Source organism: Cimex lectularius, unplaced genomic scaffold (genome assembly GCF_000648675.2).
Source record: "Cimex lectularius strain Harlan isolate CLEC.00 unplaced genomic scaffold, Clec_2.1 scaffold97, whole genome shotgun sequence".
Classification (NCBI taxonomy): Eukaryota; Metazoa; Arthropoda; class Insecta; order Hemiptera; family Cimicidae; genus Cimex; species Cimex lectularius.
This window is the reverse complement of record NW_019392672.1, coordinates 389,341-409,666: the sequence shown is the minus strand read 5'-3', so window position 1 is coordinate 409,666 and position 20,326 is coordinate 389,341. Positions and strand designations below refer to the sequence as shown.

The 20,326-nt window shown below is 36.8% G+C and overlaps 1 protein-coding gene and 1 long non-coding RNA gene across 2 annotated transcripts in view; both read left to right on the top strand.

Moving 5' to 3' along the window:
* Positions 1 to 3,942, top strand: part of LOC106667121 (protein bowel) — a 49,743-nt gene extending 45,801 nt beyond the window's left edge. The window contains exon 3 of the mRNA XM_014394835.2: positions 1,865 to 3,942. Within this exon, the coding sequence (XP_014250321.1) occupies positions 1,865 to 2,666 (802 nt within the window). The 3' untranslated portion in view covers positions 2,667 to 3,942. The remainder of the gene's footprint in view (positions 1 to 1,864) is intronic.
* An 848-nt stretch (positions 3,943 to 4,790) lies between these two features.
* LOC106667035 lies at positions 4,791 to 6,175 on the top strand. The gene is made up of 3 exons (XR_001340512.2): positions 4,791 to 4,986; positions 5,727 to 5,886; positions 5,955 to 6,175. It is a non-coding gene; the product is annotated as an uncharacterized LOC106667035 (long non-coding RNA).
* The last annotated feature ends 14,151 nt before the right edge of the window (positions 6,176 to 20,326 follow it).

Sequence of the window (20,326 nt, the reverse complement as noted above, 5' to 3'; positions counted from 1 at the left end):
TGTGAGTGTTTTATGTGATGTATACGGAGTAAATAGCCCTGATATTAGGGCAGTTTTTTACAGGATTGAAAGGGATCAGGTAGTCGAATGCCACCAAGGCATCACTTAGTGCTACCAGAAAGACTTTTAGTAGTTTCTCATCGTATCGTGTGTCTAGAGTAAAATAAAAACTAATGTGCTCCTTAATAAAAATGAGAAAAATGGAAACTAGACATAGAGAATTTAATTGTAACATAAAAAAAAGGCCAAACGTATATATCGGGTTGTCCGGAAAATAATGCAGGATTTTAAGTTTTCATTAAAAAAAATCTATATAAAATATTCTGTTTACGTTTACAGGATTACTCATTNAACGGAACTGGAAAATGCATTTATTGACTTTATCAATTCTAAAAATTCTGAATTCTACTCAGACGGAATTAATAAGTTACCAACACGTTGGGAGAAATGTATTGAGAGTATGGGAAATTATTTTGATTAAAGAACATTGCTTTAAAGTAACTAGTTTCTTTTTTTTTTGTTTAATACCAAAATCCTGCATTATTTTCCGGACAACCCAATATGTTACTCTCATCGTTAATTAGGTAAAATATTTTTTACTTAAATATAACTTTTTGTTCAGTTATAGGCTTTATTGTCCAGACTTCAGTTTATCTCAGCCAAAACATCTTTGAATCCATTTTTAAAAAACCATATTTTATTTTCCACTCTGTTGCATGTTCTTTAGGATGTCAATGCATGAACATTGGCCGACAACCGCAACTTTCTCAAGAAATTAATTAAGGTTTTTGTTTGAGATAAAAAGTCAATGTCACGAGCGGGATTCGAACCCACGACCCTCGTAAAGAAAACAGCATTAGCTTGGACTTTTCCAAGAATTTATTACATACAGTAATCATTGTAATTATTCTTGCTTTGCTTTATTGTGTAGTTAAAAAACATTCTGATGGAAGCTGCAATACATACTACATTTAAAAACATAAAAGCTACTATTTTTTCATTCTGCCAAGCTCAAGTATTTTTTTATAATCGATATTTTTAAACATTTTTTTAAAAATCTTTGTAGGTCAATGAAGTTTAACCCTTAGTGTGCCAATATTTTTTTTCTAGACTGTTGACATATCCCACATCATAAAAATGCTTTAATCCTGACGATATAACACAAGTGGAATAATTGAATTGCGGCTTAAAGGTCAACATTCCACTATTCCAGCCGTCTAACCCTTCACTGCATTCTTATTCCGTCCGTTCTCCTGTTTAATCTCGTAAAAATTGTTTCCACCCGTAATGTGGAAAAAGCCGATAGGAGATGGGGTCAATAATACCACCTTGTAATTACTGGCTCTCCTTCCGACCGGCCGGTAATGATAATGGGCTAAGAAATCATGGACGCACCTTGGGAAAACGGCGTTTTAAAGTGGAGATGGATGTCCCATGGACTACCATGTCCCAGGTTAAAAGCCTAACGATATAATGGGTTCGCTCTTTTTCCTTTGGGACGTGGAACAAATTAAGGATGCTACATTACATAAAAACAATGGGCAAATAATTACCGCTCGTTTAACGAATGAAAAAGGAAGGCGTAGGATTTACTGAATATTAAATCTATTTCGTTTCAAGGATATCCACTACCTCTCTTTAAATGCGACTGCCGATATATCATCAGCCTTATTAACATGCAACCGTATTAGAAAAAATATTAACAATGACAATTTGCTGATATTAAGTTTACCTTTTAAAGAAGCAGTTGTTCCTGAAAATATCCCAGTTCACATCAATATGTCCTACAATCAGCATCATATATATTTTTTAATATAGTGAAATTGATATCGGTGATTTTAATTTTTTTTAAATTATGTTACAGATACATCCATAGTAAAGAAAAACCGTTCAAATGCGGAGAATGCGGAAAAGGATTTTGCCAATCTAGAACGTTGGCCGTCCACAAGATCCTGCACCTGGAGGAATCGCCCCACAAGTGTCCAGTCTGTAGTCGCTCATTCAACCAGAGGTCGAACTTGAAAACCCATTTGCTCACCCACACGGATCACAAGCCCTACGAGTGCGGATCGTGCGGGAAGGTTTTCAGGAGGAACTGCGACCTCAGGAGACACGCTTTGACACACGCTGTGGGTGACGTGCCGCCGGACGTCATCTCCGATTCACCCGAAAACCTCAGCGGAAGGGACGGCGACAGTTCGAGGAGCGGATCTCTGGAAAGATGCGAACCCCTTTCCTACAGACGATCCTCCCCTTCGCCGAGACGGGAAACTTCTCCGTCGCCTGGTCCGTCTTACAGGATGCACTCTCCTTCTCCTATTCCTATGTTTAGACGGCCTTCTCCCCGCCCTCCTTCGCCACGGAGAAGATCTCCCTCGCCGCAGATCAAATGCCACCACCCGACCGAAAACTACACTATGAGGCCACAGGTGACGGTCAGGAAGGACCTGATCGCGCCAGGAACGTCCCACGGCTCTTCCGTCTTCAGGAGACCAGCGCCGGAACCCCCCGACATTGGGTGCTCGTCCTGGGTCAAAAGGGAAGATATCCCGCAACCGGGTCCTTCGGATCAACAACAACCTCCTGCTCCTCCTCCCGTCCCGCATCCGCCACCTCCCCCTGTCAAAAAACAAGGATTCAGCATAGAAGAAATTATGAGGCGCTGACGACTTTTCATGTGATATTCTCACAACCTTCGTACGCTAGTCCTTAACGCAAGCTCAGGGGGCCATAAGTCAAAAATTATAAACGTGAAATATAACAACATATCAACGAAAGAAAGAAAAAAATCCTTATTACTTCCGTGTGGTTATTTTTCATTATAGCATTTAAGCGACCACCCCGAGGTAATAATCCTATTTCTTTAATATGTCCCCCTAGCTTTAAAAAAAAAAGTGGTTCTTCATTATTTCAGATTTTTCTGTTTATTAATGACCTTCCAGGCTGCAACAAGTGACCAGCATCAACCGTCGGTTGGCATACATCTAATATATTACATGTACATAAAATTATTTTTTGTTGATTATGCACACTTTGTGGACTTTGTTTTTGGACTATAGCGGTGATCTCACATAGCGACGAAAGTCGAGTTTATATTGACTTAATTTTGTTCAATTTTTTTTTAGTAATCATGTATATATGCTATTAATGCATGTTAATATGTAAAATTATTCAACGTTTCATTCGAAACAGTTAGTTTGGAATAAATGTGTATATGTAAGAGGAAATTGTGAATTGAAAATCATTCGTTCAATACAGATCAAATGTATTGTTTATTTGATCACTCTCACAGACTTTGCAACAATGGAAACAAAAAAATATACATACATAAATCAATTCAAATATAGTCAAAATCATATTTACTTTGCCCTAACTTAATGTTTTATTTGAAAAAGTACAAAAAATTATTAACAAAACAAAGGCAATTAGAATGTGCACTTGCCCATTTATAAATAAATAAATAAAGAACGAGAGATTCTCAAGTTATTGGGTGAATGTCCCAGTACGGTATCAACAATGTTATGTATTTTATGTTTATGTTTAAATAGACCAACGCTTTTAAATAATTTATGTAACTATTATACTGCATATGTATATACTCCATATATGTATATGCACTGAATTCTTTCTCGCTTGAACGGCGAGTGTTTCTTTTTGTTCGTTTTAAATTGCACAAATACAAAGATTATATGTAATATTTACATCACCTGTATTTTTATTAGAGAAAGGTGTAAAATGGCAATTTTTTAAAATGAAAATATGTATATGAGCATATTTATAGATTAGTTTAATAATCTTGTTATTATTATTTTTAAAGTTTGATTCATTCAGAGTTTAGAGCTCCAGGTGCAAAAGATGCCTTGTAAATAGAAATAATCTGTCGTAAATCAGAAAAATTTAACATGTATTATTTTTTATAAAGAATAAATTTAAGATAGTTTTGAAAAAAAATTTGTTTCTTCAACCCTTAAGTCTTGAATCAAAAAAATTGGTTTACTCAACCCTTAACATTTATTTTCTTTAAAACACAGTTCAGGACGAATTGTAACTTTAGCATATAAAATACGTATTTGTACAAACCGTGGGAAAAATGCCTTTAAAACAATCCAGGTTAAGCCAATCAGCACAAAAAGAAATAGATTTTTAATATATGGTTTTTAAAGTGCAATTTGGCATATAGACCGTTTTAAATAGCCACAATTTGCATATAAATGTACATTTATATAAAAACTGTACAAAGAAAATCACTCATACGTCTTAATTCTGTATAATAATGATTGTATCCGTCTTGTAAAATCTTCACTCATCTCAGACCGGCAGTTTTTTTCAATATTTAGTGATTAATTGATAAGTGAAACTTAATCGGCCCAGTTTTTATTAAATGATCTCTCAACTTTTGTAATATTGTCTAAACAACATAAACGGCGAGCAAATCATTTTCATCGCGTCAGCGCACACAGGGAAGCCATAAAGATCCAAAGTAGAATAGTTAAAAAATTTTAAAAATAGACTGATGGACAAAATTAACGCACCACCCTTAAATCTTAATGTATTCTGGCTTATTTTGCATAACAAAAATAAGTTTGTTGTTGAAATAATGCATTTAAAAACAAAATGTATATTACCTAATTCTAAAAATGCAATTATTGAGTAAACAAAAAATAAAATAAAAATAAATAAACAGAAAATTCAAAAACAAATAAATATGTATTTACACCTTCGGCACGAATGACGTCCGTTAAAAGCATTTGCATTCCTTGGAAAACATATCTGGCTAAAAAAACTTGAGGAATTATTTCCCGAGAACAGCCGTTTCCAACTCTTCTAGTTTTTTGGGATCTGCATGTCATCGCTTAATTTGGTCCCAAATGTGTTCGGTTGGGTTCAAATCTGGACTTAGAGGAGGTCACATCAAGCAATCAATTCCAGCCTAATTCAGGCAGTCATCCACAATACATGGCACTACATGTTCTTCGATTATGTCTCGTAAGTACCTCTATGAAGTTTGAAATCTTGCTCTCATAACAGCCAATTCGGTCCTGCCGTCCAAGGAAATGCCACCTGAGGAACCATGCAACATGAGAGAAGAACCCTTCCTATTGTATACTGATTTTCCTGGACACTTCGCGCTGGTTGTTTCCTTCTCTAATAACGTTATGATCCCGACACTGTCATACTCAAATGCCTGACTGGAGCCTTCGAAAAAGGTTTAAGAATAAGAATAATTTATTTAGAAATCGTGAGATGCGGTCTGGTGTGATGTAGGTTTCAGAAAAACATTTTCTTTATCGTGCCAACGTTTCTATATTTATTGAGATCATATTCAGGGCCTGGGATTTACAAACCTTGTTTACATATAACAATTACATTTTGGATGTGGAAAAGTGAATTTATACAATGCAAAATATATATATATTTTTTATATTCAATCAACCTACATCTGAAATCTACATCACACCAGACCGCATCTCACGATTTCTAAATAAATATCGATTAACGGTCACTAATCTCCACACAAATTAGAATAATATTAAATGAACATTCGAACCCGACATACTGTTGCGAACCCTCGTAAAAAAAAAAAAAAAAAAATTATCTGAATGCGATCTTTGGGCGAAGTAAAATGGCATGGTATAATGCTACTTTTGTCCAAATGGGATTCATTAGTACAAAAGTAAACAAAACATTATTTACTGTTTATTTTGACTATGATAGCTCCTTATTAGTTGCAGCTAACGGGCTTAATTTTAAACTAAATAAATTGACTGGTGCGTTAAATTTGTCCATCGGACTATTTTGGTTGAATATGGAAGAAGTAAAACAATTTTTGATAGACAGGACAACTAGCTACGTTCAACTACCAGTTTTGAGCATCGTGGACGAGAGGTCAGACCATTACTGGACCTGGTACAAAAATAAAACAACAATTATTAATATTCTTTTCTAATGGCTAGGGGTGTTAATACAAATCCTGACGCTGGATAGTGATGTATATAACGTACATGATACATGTTGAGGAGCACAAGTCATGTTTTAAACGTGTCAAATAATGAGCAAAGAAGATTTGAAAGACAGAAAAAGGTTTACGAATAAGAATTATATAATTATATTAAATGAAATCAACGAAGGGAAAAAATTAACAGAAAGCGATCTTTGGGCGTACCAGAATGGAAGGTCATAACTTGTTATGAAAATGGTATTAATCAATACGATAATTAAAAATAAATAAAAGAAGTAAACAAAGCATAATTTACTGTTTATTTTGATTGTTTGAGTTAATTTATTGTAATGATTGTAATTTATTAGCGTGAAAGGAAGGGGCTGCCTACAGCCCCGTCCCGAGGAATATCGAAGACTCTGGGGTGAGTGTGTGATGTCTGGGGAGCAAAAGTAATTTATTATCGTGAAAGGAAGGGACTGCCTATAACCCCGTCCCGAGGAATATCGAGTACTCTGGGGTGAGCGTGTGATGTCTGGGGAGCAAAAGTAATTTATTATCGTAAAAGGAAGGGGTTGCCTACAGCCCCGCCCCGAGGAATATCGAGTACTCTGGGGTGAGTGTGTGATGTCTGGGGAGCAAAAGTAATTTATTAGCGTAAAAGGAAGGGGTTGTCTACAACCCCGCTCCGAGGAATATCGAGTACTCTGGGGGAGTGAATGTGACCAGTCTTTTATGTTAGTATTGTATGTTGTTCATATTTTGCTCTATTGGAATGAATATAATTTAAGCATGAAAGGAAGAGGTTATTTACCCCGTCCCGAGGAATATCGAGTACTCTGGGGTGAGTGTATGACGTCTGGAGAGTAAAAGTAATTTATTAGCGTGAAAGGAAGGGGTTGCCTACAACCCCGCCACGAGGAATATCGAGTACTTTGGGGGAGTGAATGTGAGCAGACATCTATGTTTGTGGTAATGTATATATATATACAGGGTGAATTGCTACTCGTGCTACAAACTTCTCCAGTAGATTCTTCACCCTAAAATGAACAAAAAAGTTCATATTGTCCATGGTCCGATTCTCANTAATATATATATATATATATATATATATATATGTATTGTATATTTTGTTTCTATTCTGTATTGACAACCTGAGGTACAAACGAGAGCCTAGCATTCTAGAACATCAACGTAGTTTTATTTATTAATCAGTAACCAGAGCGAGACGTCGCTCAAATGGCTGCAGTTTAAAACAAAATACTCGGGAAAGAAGAAAACAAGAAGAAAAACACACAGAGGGCCGGCGATGACCTCAGCTGTTTGTCGTCCCATAAACTTCCCAATTTATATATATACTGTAGCTAATGTAAAAAGAAAAAGATAATGGCTTTAATTTTAAACTAAATATATTGAGTGGTGCGTTCAATTTGTCCATAGTGTACATGTATTTTGAATTGTGGGCTTTAGTTTTTACTGTTTGTCGTGTTTGTAGGAGGTCTCCGAGGAGAAGAACAAATGCCGCACTGATCGACATTTCATAATATTGCGTCCGTCTATTCTCGATGTTAACTTTCCTTTATAGACGTTTTGGTTTCGCTATAATCAGATAAGCGGCTCATAGACGGTCAATATTATTGTACAATATAGATTGCACAATAATTTGACGGTTGCCCCTTAACGTTCAATAATATTGTACAAAATTTTGTTTGTGCAATGAACTTGAATAGTTTGAAGGCGATATTGAAGTTTGTGCAATATTTTGTTACTATTTGTTGTACTTCACAAACTGACTGATATTGCGCAATAATGCCAACAGACGGTGCAATATTTTCCAGGTTGTACAATATATTTTCAACTTTTCGTCAATCATTAACAAACTTGTGCAATAATATTGATCGTCTATGAGCCGCTTAAGGAATGCAGGTTTTCAGTTAAAAAATAAAGGAATTAAATATCGGTGTTATGGCGTATGAAAAGGGTTAACAATATCTTTCCCATCGTGGAATATGCTGTCTGGCGTCGGCCATAGTGTACAAAATAGTCATTATATATTTTTTTTGAAGTAAAAATAATAATTTAGTTAAATAATGGGTGCAGTATGGGGGACGTGACTTAATTTGTTAAATTAAAAATATGATCATAATCCTTTTGTTCTGGTGATGTTTACTTTTTCCTCTAATAGATTGATAGATGTCAATGTTTTGGACGTAGTGTAAAAGAAAAAGAAATTATTTGTGGATATTGCTTATCAAGAATTTAACTGTTTATGTGTTCCTTCCGCAAACACTTCCTGGGCGTTAAAAATGTACTTCACGTTTATCGTGAACTCTGTTGCGATCTCAGCGTGCGGGATCTCATTTTTCGTTTTTGATTATATTTCCGTTATTCGATATTAACTCCGTACATCATATGATTCGTTAGAAAATCTCCTCCGGAGAGTGAGAGCGTTCGTAAATTACTCAACCCTGTATTTGTCCATTGACATAATTTTGGTTTACACTACCCTAAGATCCGTTAAGACTTGCACTTAGAAAGGTGAGCCGTAGTACAATTTTTTTTTCAGAAGTTGTTGCATGGATTTGCATGAGATCTCTAGACTGCTAGGAAGTTCAGATGATGTATGTATCAGGCGTACAATCGGCCGAGATGCCGTAGGCAATACCAGTTCACGTTTGATACGATGCCCTTTGGGTTCGTTCCTTCTCCCCGTCTTCTCACTTTCCCATTGGCCCGACTATTTTTATTCGTCTAATAAGATCGCTACTTATCTCATTTCGTTTTAGAATCTTGGAAGAAGTACAATTATGAGTAAACGTAGTTCAGGTTTTCTTTTCGTCCCATTTTGTCTGGGTCGGAATGGGTAAATTCAATCGCCCTTTTAATTTTATGCCGGGGGAAATTGTAATTTCTAAGACCTAGTTACTTCTACATTCCCATAACTTTCAGAAAAAGTTAGTTGGATTGAAATATCAGGAATAAACGCCGTGTTTCCGCCGGGCTTCCATATCGCCAGCTTAAGACTGTAATGATTAATAATAATAGTAAATTAATAAGTATGCATGATGGTCTTGTACATATATGATACATCTCGTTAATATTAACTCTTCTAGGGTATTAGGACCTGGGTTTCGCCGTCGTACTCCTCCCTTAAGTTGTTCGACTAGGTTCAAATCTGAACTTCGAGCTGGCCAAACCAAGCACTCGATTCCAGCCTCATCCAGGTAGTCCACAATACGTGCTCTCTGGGGCCTGGGATTATCCTGCTTTAGCGAGAATCTCTCACCGATGTGGGGGCAAATGGCACTACATGTTCTTCGATTATATCTTATAAGTACTTATGGAAAGTTTGAGATCCCCTCCCACTACAACCAATTCGGTGCGGCGTCAAATGAAATGCACTTATTAGAGATTAGTTTACTAAGGCTTCTTCTTATAGTCCTGGGAGAAATTGATATATTTCGGACTTGTCTTATCAGATTTCTTATCTCATTTCCCGTAATGTTTCGGTTTCGTAGAGCTTGAAGGATGAATCTATCGTCTATCTCGTCTGTAGACATAGGTCAACCCTGGCCTGGCCTTCCACTGTGAAGCCATGTTTCTTCTGAAGCGTCGAAGAACCCTTCCTACTTTCTACGTAGAGTCGATGTTTAGGCGTAGCAGGATGGAAGGGCGTAATGCTACTTTTTGTTCAAATGGGATTAGTACAAAAGTAAGTAAAGGAAGTAATCAAAGCATTATTTACTTTTTACTTTGACTTCGATAGCTCCTTACTAATTTAGAAAGATGATGGATTTTATTTTAAACTAAATTGATTTGAGCGTTAAATTTGTCCATCAGTGCATTTGACTGCAATCCATATCATCAAATACATAAAAAACGAACTAACAGCTTTTTTAAATATATTTAATTTGAAATAGTAATAAAATTATTGAATTTTTCGAGCTATAAAAAACAATAAAAACATTAGAGGTTAGAATAAAAACCCCAGGTAGATTGATTAAAAACGTAGGTAAGTAATAAGTAAGTTTTCACAAGTAACTAAAGATTAATTCCCGCTATCCCCTGCTAGAACCACAATTATAGCTGAATGCTCAAAAGTAACTTATCTTCTTAATTTAACTCTTTTTAAAATTTACAAAAAAATCTGTTGACAAGGTTGGTTCGCACAACACACGTCTAGTATATAATCCCAGGTCATTGCATCTCTCTTTATAAGTTATGTTTTTTTTTTGTTTCTATAAACCTATTACGGACAACCCTCGAGAATCACCCACCTGGGTGTTGGAAGTATGGGGTAAGACCTCTCTGTCTCATTTACCCCAGGGTTGGCCTTCTGGTCATTTCAGCCCCCAACGCAATCAGTTCCTAAATCCATTCACACTCTCACTCCCTCTCAAATACACTCTTTCCTATTTACATATCACTCAGTTAGTGTGGTAAAGGAATGTCGATTACTACTACATAACCATCTTAATTCGGGGGGGGGGGGATGGAGTACTCAATAACCCCCCATTGACCATCTCACGCTACACATTCACTCTAATAAATACATTCTTAATATGTTTATATAAAGCGTGTATCAATTTCTATAGTCCACCCATTTATTCGGAAATGATTAACTTCAGAGAGAAAATGGTTTTATACAAACACCAAGTTAATTTTGGCTAAGAATCAAGTGGTGGTAACAGAATTAACATAACTTATCTAGCTAGGAAATGACTCTAACTTTGTTACTTTTATTGCACCATTCGATTCTAGAGCTTATTTTATGGCACCTTTACTGAAAGGAAAATTTTGATAGGTTCGGCCATTTTTGAGTTATTCCCGACGTAAGACCCGTGAGGGGGGTATGCTTTTTGTAAGAAGATGGCTCTCCCCGTTTATTTCGAAAACGATTAGCATTAGTAAGTTAATTTAGGATAGGAATCTTCCCAGAATAGGGTAGCGATCATGGGGTTGCTTTTACACATAGCTTACATTAATTTTTGAAAAAAAAGAACTCTGCCCAGCATAAACAAAAGCAACAAGAATCTCTTCTCTGCGCTTTTTGTTTTTTTCGGAAAACAAAACATGAAATGAATACTCGGGTATACATTATTGTGCGATAGAATCCCAGCTAGATGAGAAAGTTATGTTAAATCTGTTACCGCGATTCCTAGCCAAAATTAACTTGGGGTTTGTATAAGACCATTTTTTTCTAAAGTTAATCATTTTCAAATTAAATGGGTGGACTGTAGAAGTTGATACACTCTGTATACTAATAAATCACAACGTACACTAGAGGCACAACACTAACATTACTATTAACAATAAAGCAACCTTGTTTTCTCCATGAAAAAGAACAGAGATCCAGATACTCGCTGGCGTGCTTAAGCACAATTCTCATTTCGGGTGGCATTCCTATATGCTCTCTGAATGGATCGAAAAATTGCACCCTTCAATAGACGTGAGACGTGTGTCAATCTCGCATGGTCTATTCTTAATGACCCTTCTTCTACGAGTCAAGACCTCCGAGGGCCACTTATGGACAGTTCTCTTGATATGCGAGAGCATTAACCTATTGAAGTTTCACTAGTGACTAATAATGTAGAATCTTAAGACTAAAAAGTTATGCAAAGCACATGACGTAGTTGTAGTTTACCCGTGTCCGATCATACTGAACCGACTACCATCGCAATTATGCCCTGTCGGACGCGTTTCGGCATTTAGCAATCTCCGGTAGTGGGATTTGTGTGTTGTGTATTTTATTAGCTCTTTATAAAAGTTGGAATAAAAGGTTTCTAAACGTAATAAGGAACTCAATTAAGTTAAATAAAATATAAGCCCAACCAGAAAGATCGGATTGCAAAAAAATATATATTGTACAGTATAAAGGTTCTTGCTTCATGGACGTAAAAACTTTAACGATATAAAACCGTATAAGCAACGCACTTTTCCCGTTTAAGCCATCCATTAGACGAAGATAAAGAGTATACAAGTGTTACCCATTATTTTTGTATTATTCATTACCATTAGTTACGTTATTAAGCGGATGTTATCGCAGATGTTGTAGATGGCCAATAATTAAGGCTATTGATCTGGTTGTGTGTAAGATCGAAAAGCTGTTACACATAGAGGTCGTGAGGTTCTAATCTCCGTATCATTCTATCTCAAGAATGCCCCCCTCCCAGTACTGGCACTCGCCGACTCTCTCGCTCCTCGGTCAGAACCTTTTTCTTTTTCTACCTCCTCACCTTCCTTTTTTCCTCTTTGCTTTTTAATAAAGCGGAGTCCTGAGGCGAAGGCCTACGGACCGTTCCGAAAACATCCGGCAACTCATTTGGTATAAAATATTTTATTGGTTATCGGATCCGGGTTGGGAAGTTCCGGCAGTATCTATAGCGGGACGCTGTCAACCGTCATCTGCATAACTACCGACGCCTTGTCTTTAACACAATCCACACCCTGCCGACTTTCTGTATAATAAGCGGCTAGTTCTTACCAGCTACCCGAGTTCGTCTTATAAAGAAGTATACCGTAAGAGTCTCCCGGGGTTCTTAAATCTGGCGGGAAACTCTCCCAGACATTATGCAAACGACGGATGAAAATGGGAATTGAACACGATCCGGCAAACCCATTTTTGTCAATCTCGCCCCATTTACCCTAACTGGCTGGGTTCTTTATCGACATAGGAATCAAGCTGTAAGGTAGTGTATTAGAAAAAATCGCATAAACAATGGAATATCCCATAGGAAGTAAAAACAGATCCAACGCCTTGTCCCTTTTTATTGAGCGGTCAAGAAAATAATGGAGGTTTTCATGTTTTCTTTCAATAAACCCCTCTATATATCAAACTATGATCTATATAACATATATTGGATGGATTATTCTTTCGGACGAATGTCAACACTTTTTAATCCCTTTCCATTCAAAAATGTTTGTTTACCTCTGTAGCATTTCGTTACTTGGGAATAACTCAGTCTTTACTAAGATGTCAACGCATGATTTTCGCCTAATTTCGTTTTAATAGTTTAAACTCCGTCGGGACAGTGCCCAAACGGCCAGAAACATTAATGTGCGATGGCATTGTGAGGAGCACCGTTCAGAGATAGTTTAAAAAATTCGAAATAAATACTAGCCTTAAGACAAAGAAGGTCCTGGAACGATTTCTTCCCTAGATGTTCTGCCAGCGCATTGATCGAAGAAAAACTCAGAACACATGTTCGAGAACCCACAGAGAATCTTTCAGTTAGCAAATCGACCGGCGTTTGCCACTTTAAAGCATTTGGAAAAATTGGAAAGCTCGAAAGTTTGGTTCCTCAGGCATTAAACGACCACCAATAAAATCATCGTTATGTTTTTGCGCAACACTTCTTTGCCTAATCAGAAACGAACCTTTTCTGGATTGAATTGTTACCTGTGATGAAAAGTGGATTATCTACGATAACAGCAAACGTTGAGGGCAGTGGCTCGACAAAGGAGAAGCAGCATCACATTTTCCGAAGTACCCAACTCGTCCAAAAAAGGTGATGGTGAATCATTGGTGGGCTTCATTTGGGCTGATTTGGTACAGCTTCTGAATCCTAGCGAAACAATCAATGCCGAAATGCACTCAAATGGAAGCAGTGTACCAGAAATTGGCATTATCGAAGCCATCTTTGTTCAATCGGAAAATTCTGTTGCACGACAAAGCTCTGCCACATCTTTCACATGTGATTACAGAAAACGTTGGATCTTGGTTATAAGGTACTCCATCAACCTCTTAATTCTCCAAACCTCTCGTCTACCGGCTACCATTTTTTCAGACACCTTTGTACAACGTTTTACAATATAAAAAATTTATTGATCCAAAGTCTTTAGAAAATGCGTTTAATGAATTTTTAAATAATGCAGACTCAATATTCTTTTCAGAGGGTATACGGAAGTTGCCATCCCATTGAGAGAATGTACTTAGAGTTATGGAGAGTACTTTAATTATTACATAACGTTTAAAAGTATTTATTTGATTGTTTTTATTGTATAATTTTCCGGACAATATAACACCTTTAACATTTGAGAACGATTTATTCGTTAAAACAATAGCTCATCTTGGGCCCAAAATAAACTCTTACTATAAACACACCATACTCTATGATGCTTTAATATCAACATGCTTAACACGTTTTATGCGATATGATTGAAGACCACCTCATTGGTCAACTGTAGATTACTGGGATTGATCAGCGTTGTTCAAACTGTGATAATCTTGTTTTATGTTTTCCTCTTAACAAACAGTTGATAAATTTTATCAAATTGCTCTAACCACATTATGATTTCTACTTTGCACGGATACATATGTATATATATATAAGNTATATATATAAAACGTTTGTCTTTCCTACGAGTACATAAACTAAGAAAGCACTGTCATCAAATTACAAATTCTATTCGACCTAAATAAATGTCAATAAATATTTAATAAAAAATCTGGGAGTTCAGCTAATACATAGAATTATAAATTGATCTGTTTGGAATGAAGTAATGTCTAAAACTTACAAATCTGTTTTGTATGGCAATATCTTCTGCTGTTGTTGAGGTGGTTGATGGTGCAGTATTTATCCAGTAGTTCTACTACATGTTATCAATGTCGGTTAATTATAAATGCTGGAAGGGCAATAGAAGGAGATATATGAAGAGTGTTCGTACGTGTGTTCCCTAATTCGGGATCATTTGGTTCATAGAGGCAACGAAACGGTTGACATGTTGGCCAAAATGGGGGCCAACATGGACTCTCCGGGCCCAGAACCCTACTGCGGCTTAGCAGCCTGCCCAAAAGAAGATACATCTTAAAATGGATCCTTAATGAGTCCAAAACTTGGTGGAACAATTCCAAGAGATTCTTGGAAGGATATATCCGCAAAACTGACAAAAGAATCATTTGGAGGCAACCGCAAGCAAACCAGGATTCTGGTTGGACTCTTGTCAGGGCACAGCCAATTAAGAAAGTCCAGGCACCGGGTAGGAATACAGACAGGAAACACTGTGCAGATACTGCCAGGAAGAATAGGAAACTGCAGAACACATTTTATGTTTCTGTGAAGGTCTATGTAGGTGAGGTTCTTACAAATAGAACAAGAAAAACCACAAGCAAGATCCTACACTAAGGAGCCGCTGGTAAAGATGTGGAGGCTGGTTAATAACCTGAAACTCTGAAGCTGGCCAGTAAGTTATATAAATAACAGGGGAGCACAATAGATCCATTCAAGTCGAGGTGCAATAGGCCTTGTGGTCGCGTCTTTTATGCCTTACCCTATCTCTAATATCCAATATTATGAGCCGACTAAACAATTACCAGGGTACAAGCCTGCAAAACATCGTATTCATGCTCGACGAGCAAAATGTAGAGCTTTCTTTCGTCGGTTCGACCACCTACCTACACCTTCTTCGCTTTGCTCGCTTGATGACACACTCGGTCTTCTTCATCGCTATTCTCGCTCATTGTAGCCATTCTGTGGCTTCTCGCTACAGTTCACAGCTTTGGTGTTGCACCTTCTTGAAACTGGAAAGTATCCCGGCTTTCTCGTTCTCTTTCTTCAGATAACCTTGGAGGCAAATCCAGACTCCTCGAGGCAACCTTTTTACCTTAATTGTAGAAAACACTGAGCGATTGAATTAGTTGGATCAAATCAACACCAAATATCTCATAACTTCAGATATATTAATTTATATTATAAAAATAGTTAGCGGAGCAAATTCTAACCCATTTTGCATTTCTATGTTAAGTTGTTAAAAAATAATCTTTGTACTCTTGGTATACCGAAGAAGTACTTCTAAAGTTCATGTATAAATCGATCGATTTACCGTAAAATTAATAACGTTTTGATATGGTTTATGTTGAAATTAACTTCATTTTAAACTCGTTCACCGTTTATTTACTTAATCAAGGATATTTCTAGACCTGGCATTGCAATCCAAATCTGTCCCGTGAACTTTTGTATGGCGTTAAAACGGGATGGAGATTTGCCGACAAGATAATAATACCATGTTTTTGAAAAATGTTAAATGTGAGCTCAAAATTAAAATATTTCAAAAACCGTTTATAGCTAACATATTGTTGGCTAAAGATTAAACTTTGCCCTCAATGCACTTTTTTTGCTGGTGGTTCGTTTGTCCATTTCCTTAAATGACGCTATCCAGCTCATATAAGACACTCGGCGTAGCATAATAACATGCCTTCATAATATCATTAACATTAGACGGCATATAACTTACAGTTTTTATTTTTATTACATAAAAAATTGCTTGCTGTCTGTATAAAAAAAAATAAAAAAACTATAAGAACATGCAGTTATTGACCACCTTACAGGCATTGCAAGTTGGACAGCAACAATACGATATGGTTATTTTACACAAAAAAGTTAGCCAAGAAATAAAATAATTCAAAATAATGTAGTCTCCTCTCATCTGTTCTGTGAAATATCCAAAGTAAACATATAAGAGATAATTTTGTTTAGAACAGCGAATCATGTCTCTCGCATCTGTCCAAAGATGTAGACCCATTCTACATTATTCTTCCTCGGTTAATCAAATTCATTAGGTATAAATTATCAGAACCTTTACTTATTAAATTATGTGTGGTGACCGTTAATCGATATTTATTTAGAAATCGTGAGATGCGGTCTGGTGTGATGTAGGTTTCAGAAAAACATTTTCTTTATCGTGCCAACGTTTCGATCTTTATTAAGATCATCTTCAGGGCCTGGGATTTACAAACATTGTTTACATATAACAATTACATTTTGGATGTGGAGAAGTGAATTTATACAATGCAAAATATATTTTTTTATATATTCAATTAAATTTTTTCAACTTTTGGTAGTAAAGGTCACTTAGCTACTCCAGATAAAAGTAAGGATCCTCATGGATGGTGTGGTGAGGCGGGGTGAATGTCCAACCCTATGGAACCCTTGGCGATTTTTTCTGCTCTTTGATTCAGGTGATCGACAAGCTTCACTACTTAGTATAAAATTAAAGTAAAACTTGCCTACTCGACGTAAATCAGAAGAAAATGTGTTTGAAATAGGAGAAAAGTAAGAGGAGAGATGACCGAGCCTTATGAAGCGCTAATCATCATCTAGCAGCTAAACAATTTCCAAATATGCCAGGATTGAGCTATGTACATTATTTATATTGTCTTATGTTTATCTCTCCCACTCTCGCTCTCTCGCCCCCGAAAAAAAACCGTTATTAATTTTCAATTAATGGTAAGTTCAGTGAACCCGAAGAAACTATTCTCAGAGACACCATCGCGAAAAATAATCAATTAAGCGAATAGTTCTGAGAATATTCAATGCGTTTATATTAACTAGCCGTCTACAATGACGATTTGCATTGAGTTACACAATAGGGAGGAATTGGTTCTTTCTGCTGGGCCATCTGCCGGCGACAACCCTTTGTCGGTTTAGACAATGGGATTAGGATCAACCCCAGATTAGTTTCGCTGTGGAAGGTGGGAGAGCTCTCTGAGGGAGAAAGTACCGCCCAGAAAAAATCTCCAATGGCTTTTTTATTCACATAAAAGGCTTATTGGCCAAGCCCTGTGATTATACATGCAACTTAATTAATCGAAACTAATAACGAGCAATAAATTTTGAGACAATTAATTAAAAGAAAAAACTAATAGTCCATTTTCAGTTGATTGAGACGCACACACCAACCATAATATTTTCATACTTTAAGCATTGAGAAAATTAAAGTAATACTAAAATATTACAATTAATTACGGTTTTTAGTTGAGATAAAAAAGTCAATGGCACGAGTGGGATTCGAACCCACGATCTTCGGCTAGATACGCCACTGCTCTACCACTTGAGCTATCGTGACTTCGATCCACTCGGACACTAACCTCCCATCTCAACTCCACCTTTTGAATTTTCCCTCCTCTTTGCCATTTTTCAAATGTCGTGTAATCGGATTGGATTCTCGACGAAAAATGAATCCAATCCGATTACACGGCATTTGAAAAATGGCAAAAAGGAGGGAAAATTCAAAAGGTGGAATTGAGATAGGAGGTTAGTGTCCGAGTGGATCGAGGTCACGATAGCTCAGGTGGTAGAGCAGCGCCGTATCTAGCCGAAGATCGTGGGTTCGAATCCCGCTCGTGCCACTGACTTTTTTATCTCAACTAAAAACCTTAATTAATTGTAATATATTAATTGGTCAAGCGGACCACCAAATTAGTGAATTTAATTCTAAAATATTCATAATACTTCTAGCCGTCGAGGCTGGGCTACAAGGGCTATCAACAGCTAGGTTTGCAGCTACACATTCACTCCCCAAATCCAAACCAATTCACACTCTCACTATTAAATACATCCACACTCAATACACACGAGTGGACACAAAACAATATATATGTATCAGTACTACATACTATAAATCAATCCTGTTTCATCCAACGATCGGAAAGTGGGACCCAAATATTCGCTGCCGTCCTCAAAACCAATTTACATTTCAAAAGTACCCATGTGTCAACCGCGCATGGTCTATTCTTAACAGGGTGAGGATGACTATCCTTCAATGAGTTAGGTACTTCGAAGGCCACCTATCGATAGTACATTCCGCCATCAGCCCTTTCACACTACACATTCACGCCAATAAATACATTCACATTCAACATACACTGTTAGTTCTGTATACAATAAAACAGACCTGTTTCCTCCAAGAATCGGAGCAGAGGACCCAGGTGCTTCCGTGCTTGAGCATAATTCTCATATCGAGTAACATTCCTACGCGCTTTCTATATGGAACGAAGGAATGGCACATTTGAATTATGTGGATCCATTGAGCAAACGTTTTCTACCTTGGCGGACGCATACGCGGGTTCTGGCCTAAAATTGTGTCTATGTGTCAACCTCGCATAGCCTATTATTAATCGGGCGAGGCTACATCCTATCGACGTTGTTCTCGATACGTTCGTTAGAGCTTCATTGCCCATCCGGCCTACGTTACATCGGTCTCCTCGATACCGATCTATCATGCCGATCGACATGTCACGAGAGTCATAAGCTCGGTTCTGCGCAAGTATGTACATATATGGGTAGAATTGAGCCTATACAAATATAAAAAATAACCCAAGCCCTTTACCTGGGTGACCTTCTACCTTCACTTAACTCTCTTTATTAAATAAAGTGAATACTACAGTTGTCATTCGTTCATTTTATTTAATCGTGTTTGTTAGTCCTAATGATCACATAACAGGCCGTATTATAAATTACGTCAGATGAAATCCTACTCGGACCATCGAGATGTAAAATTGAATCCCAGAAAGTAATCTGTCCAAGAAATTCGATGTAAGAAAGATGGAACGTGAAAAGTCATCAGGTTTTTTTTCGGGGAGGGAATCAAAACAGCTTAAGGGTGTGTTATTATCTCTTATAGATTAGGCGATTAAGCGGCATTCCTCGGTGTAATGAGACAGTTGAAATTATAAATGAAAATGACCCCCGTGGGAATTGATAATGCCTGCTGGATGTTGGTAATAATTGTAATTGCTTGTCTCACTAGATGGTCTTCGAGAAATGACGACTCCTGATTTCTTTAATTCAACAAATCAACAAGCGATGAAGCGGAATTAACTAAAAGGATTTCCGTTCAATCAGATAATATTTCATACGACAATTCGCTGTGTTTATAACGATTTCATGTTGAAAGCGGCATAGTATGTCTTTTTTCTGCTACATATTTAAAGTAAGTAATAATTTTCAAAAATACCTCTACAATTTAATAAATAACTGGTACATTTAATCAGAATTTTTTGACTATCTCATCCAAGGACTTCATAGGCTCAACTTTTACTCATGTGTTTTTACACAAAACTTTAATATCAACTAGAAAACAAAGAAAATTAAGAAAATTGCAATGGTGTGAAGTATAGTGAGACTGTTCAATGTTTACATAAAATAATTGACCTAATAACTGTGCAGTCAAAAAATAAAAAGCTTCAGCACTGGCTCTATGCTATTTCACTGAAGCATAATTTTGGATTTACAACCAACCGGCAAACTACATTGGTCATCGCGAGTCGTCTTTTCCTGACTCGAGTTTAATCCTTCTGATTTCTAATGTTCTGTTAATTCTCCCAAAGTTACGATTTAACGATAACCCTCTCTCTGTTCTTTATCCTATTGCTAGCCTCTCTGTACCTCAGGGCTCCGTCAATTTTGGATAAAATAACACAAATAACAAACATATACCCAAAAAACGAGATAAACCTAATCGGCCTTCGTCTCTTTTCTTTATCCTATTGCTAGTCTCTCTGTACCTCAGGGCTCCGTCAATTTTGGATAAAATAACACAAATAACAAACATATACCCAAAAAACGAGATAAACCTAATCCACGGCCTTCGTCTCTTTTCTTTATCCTA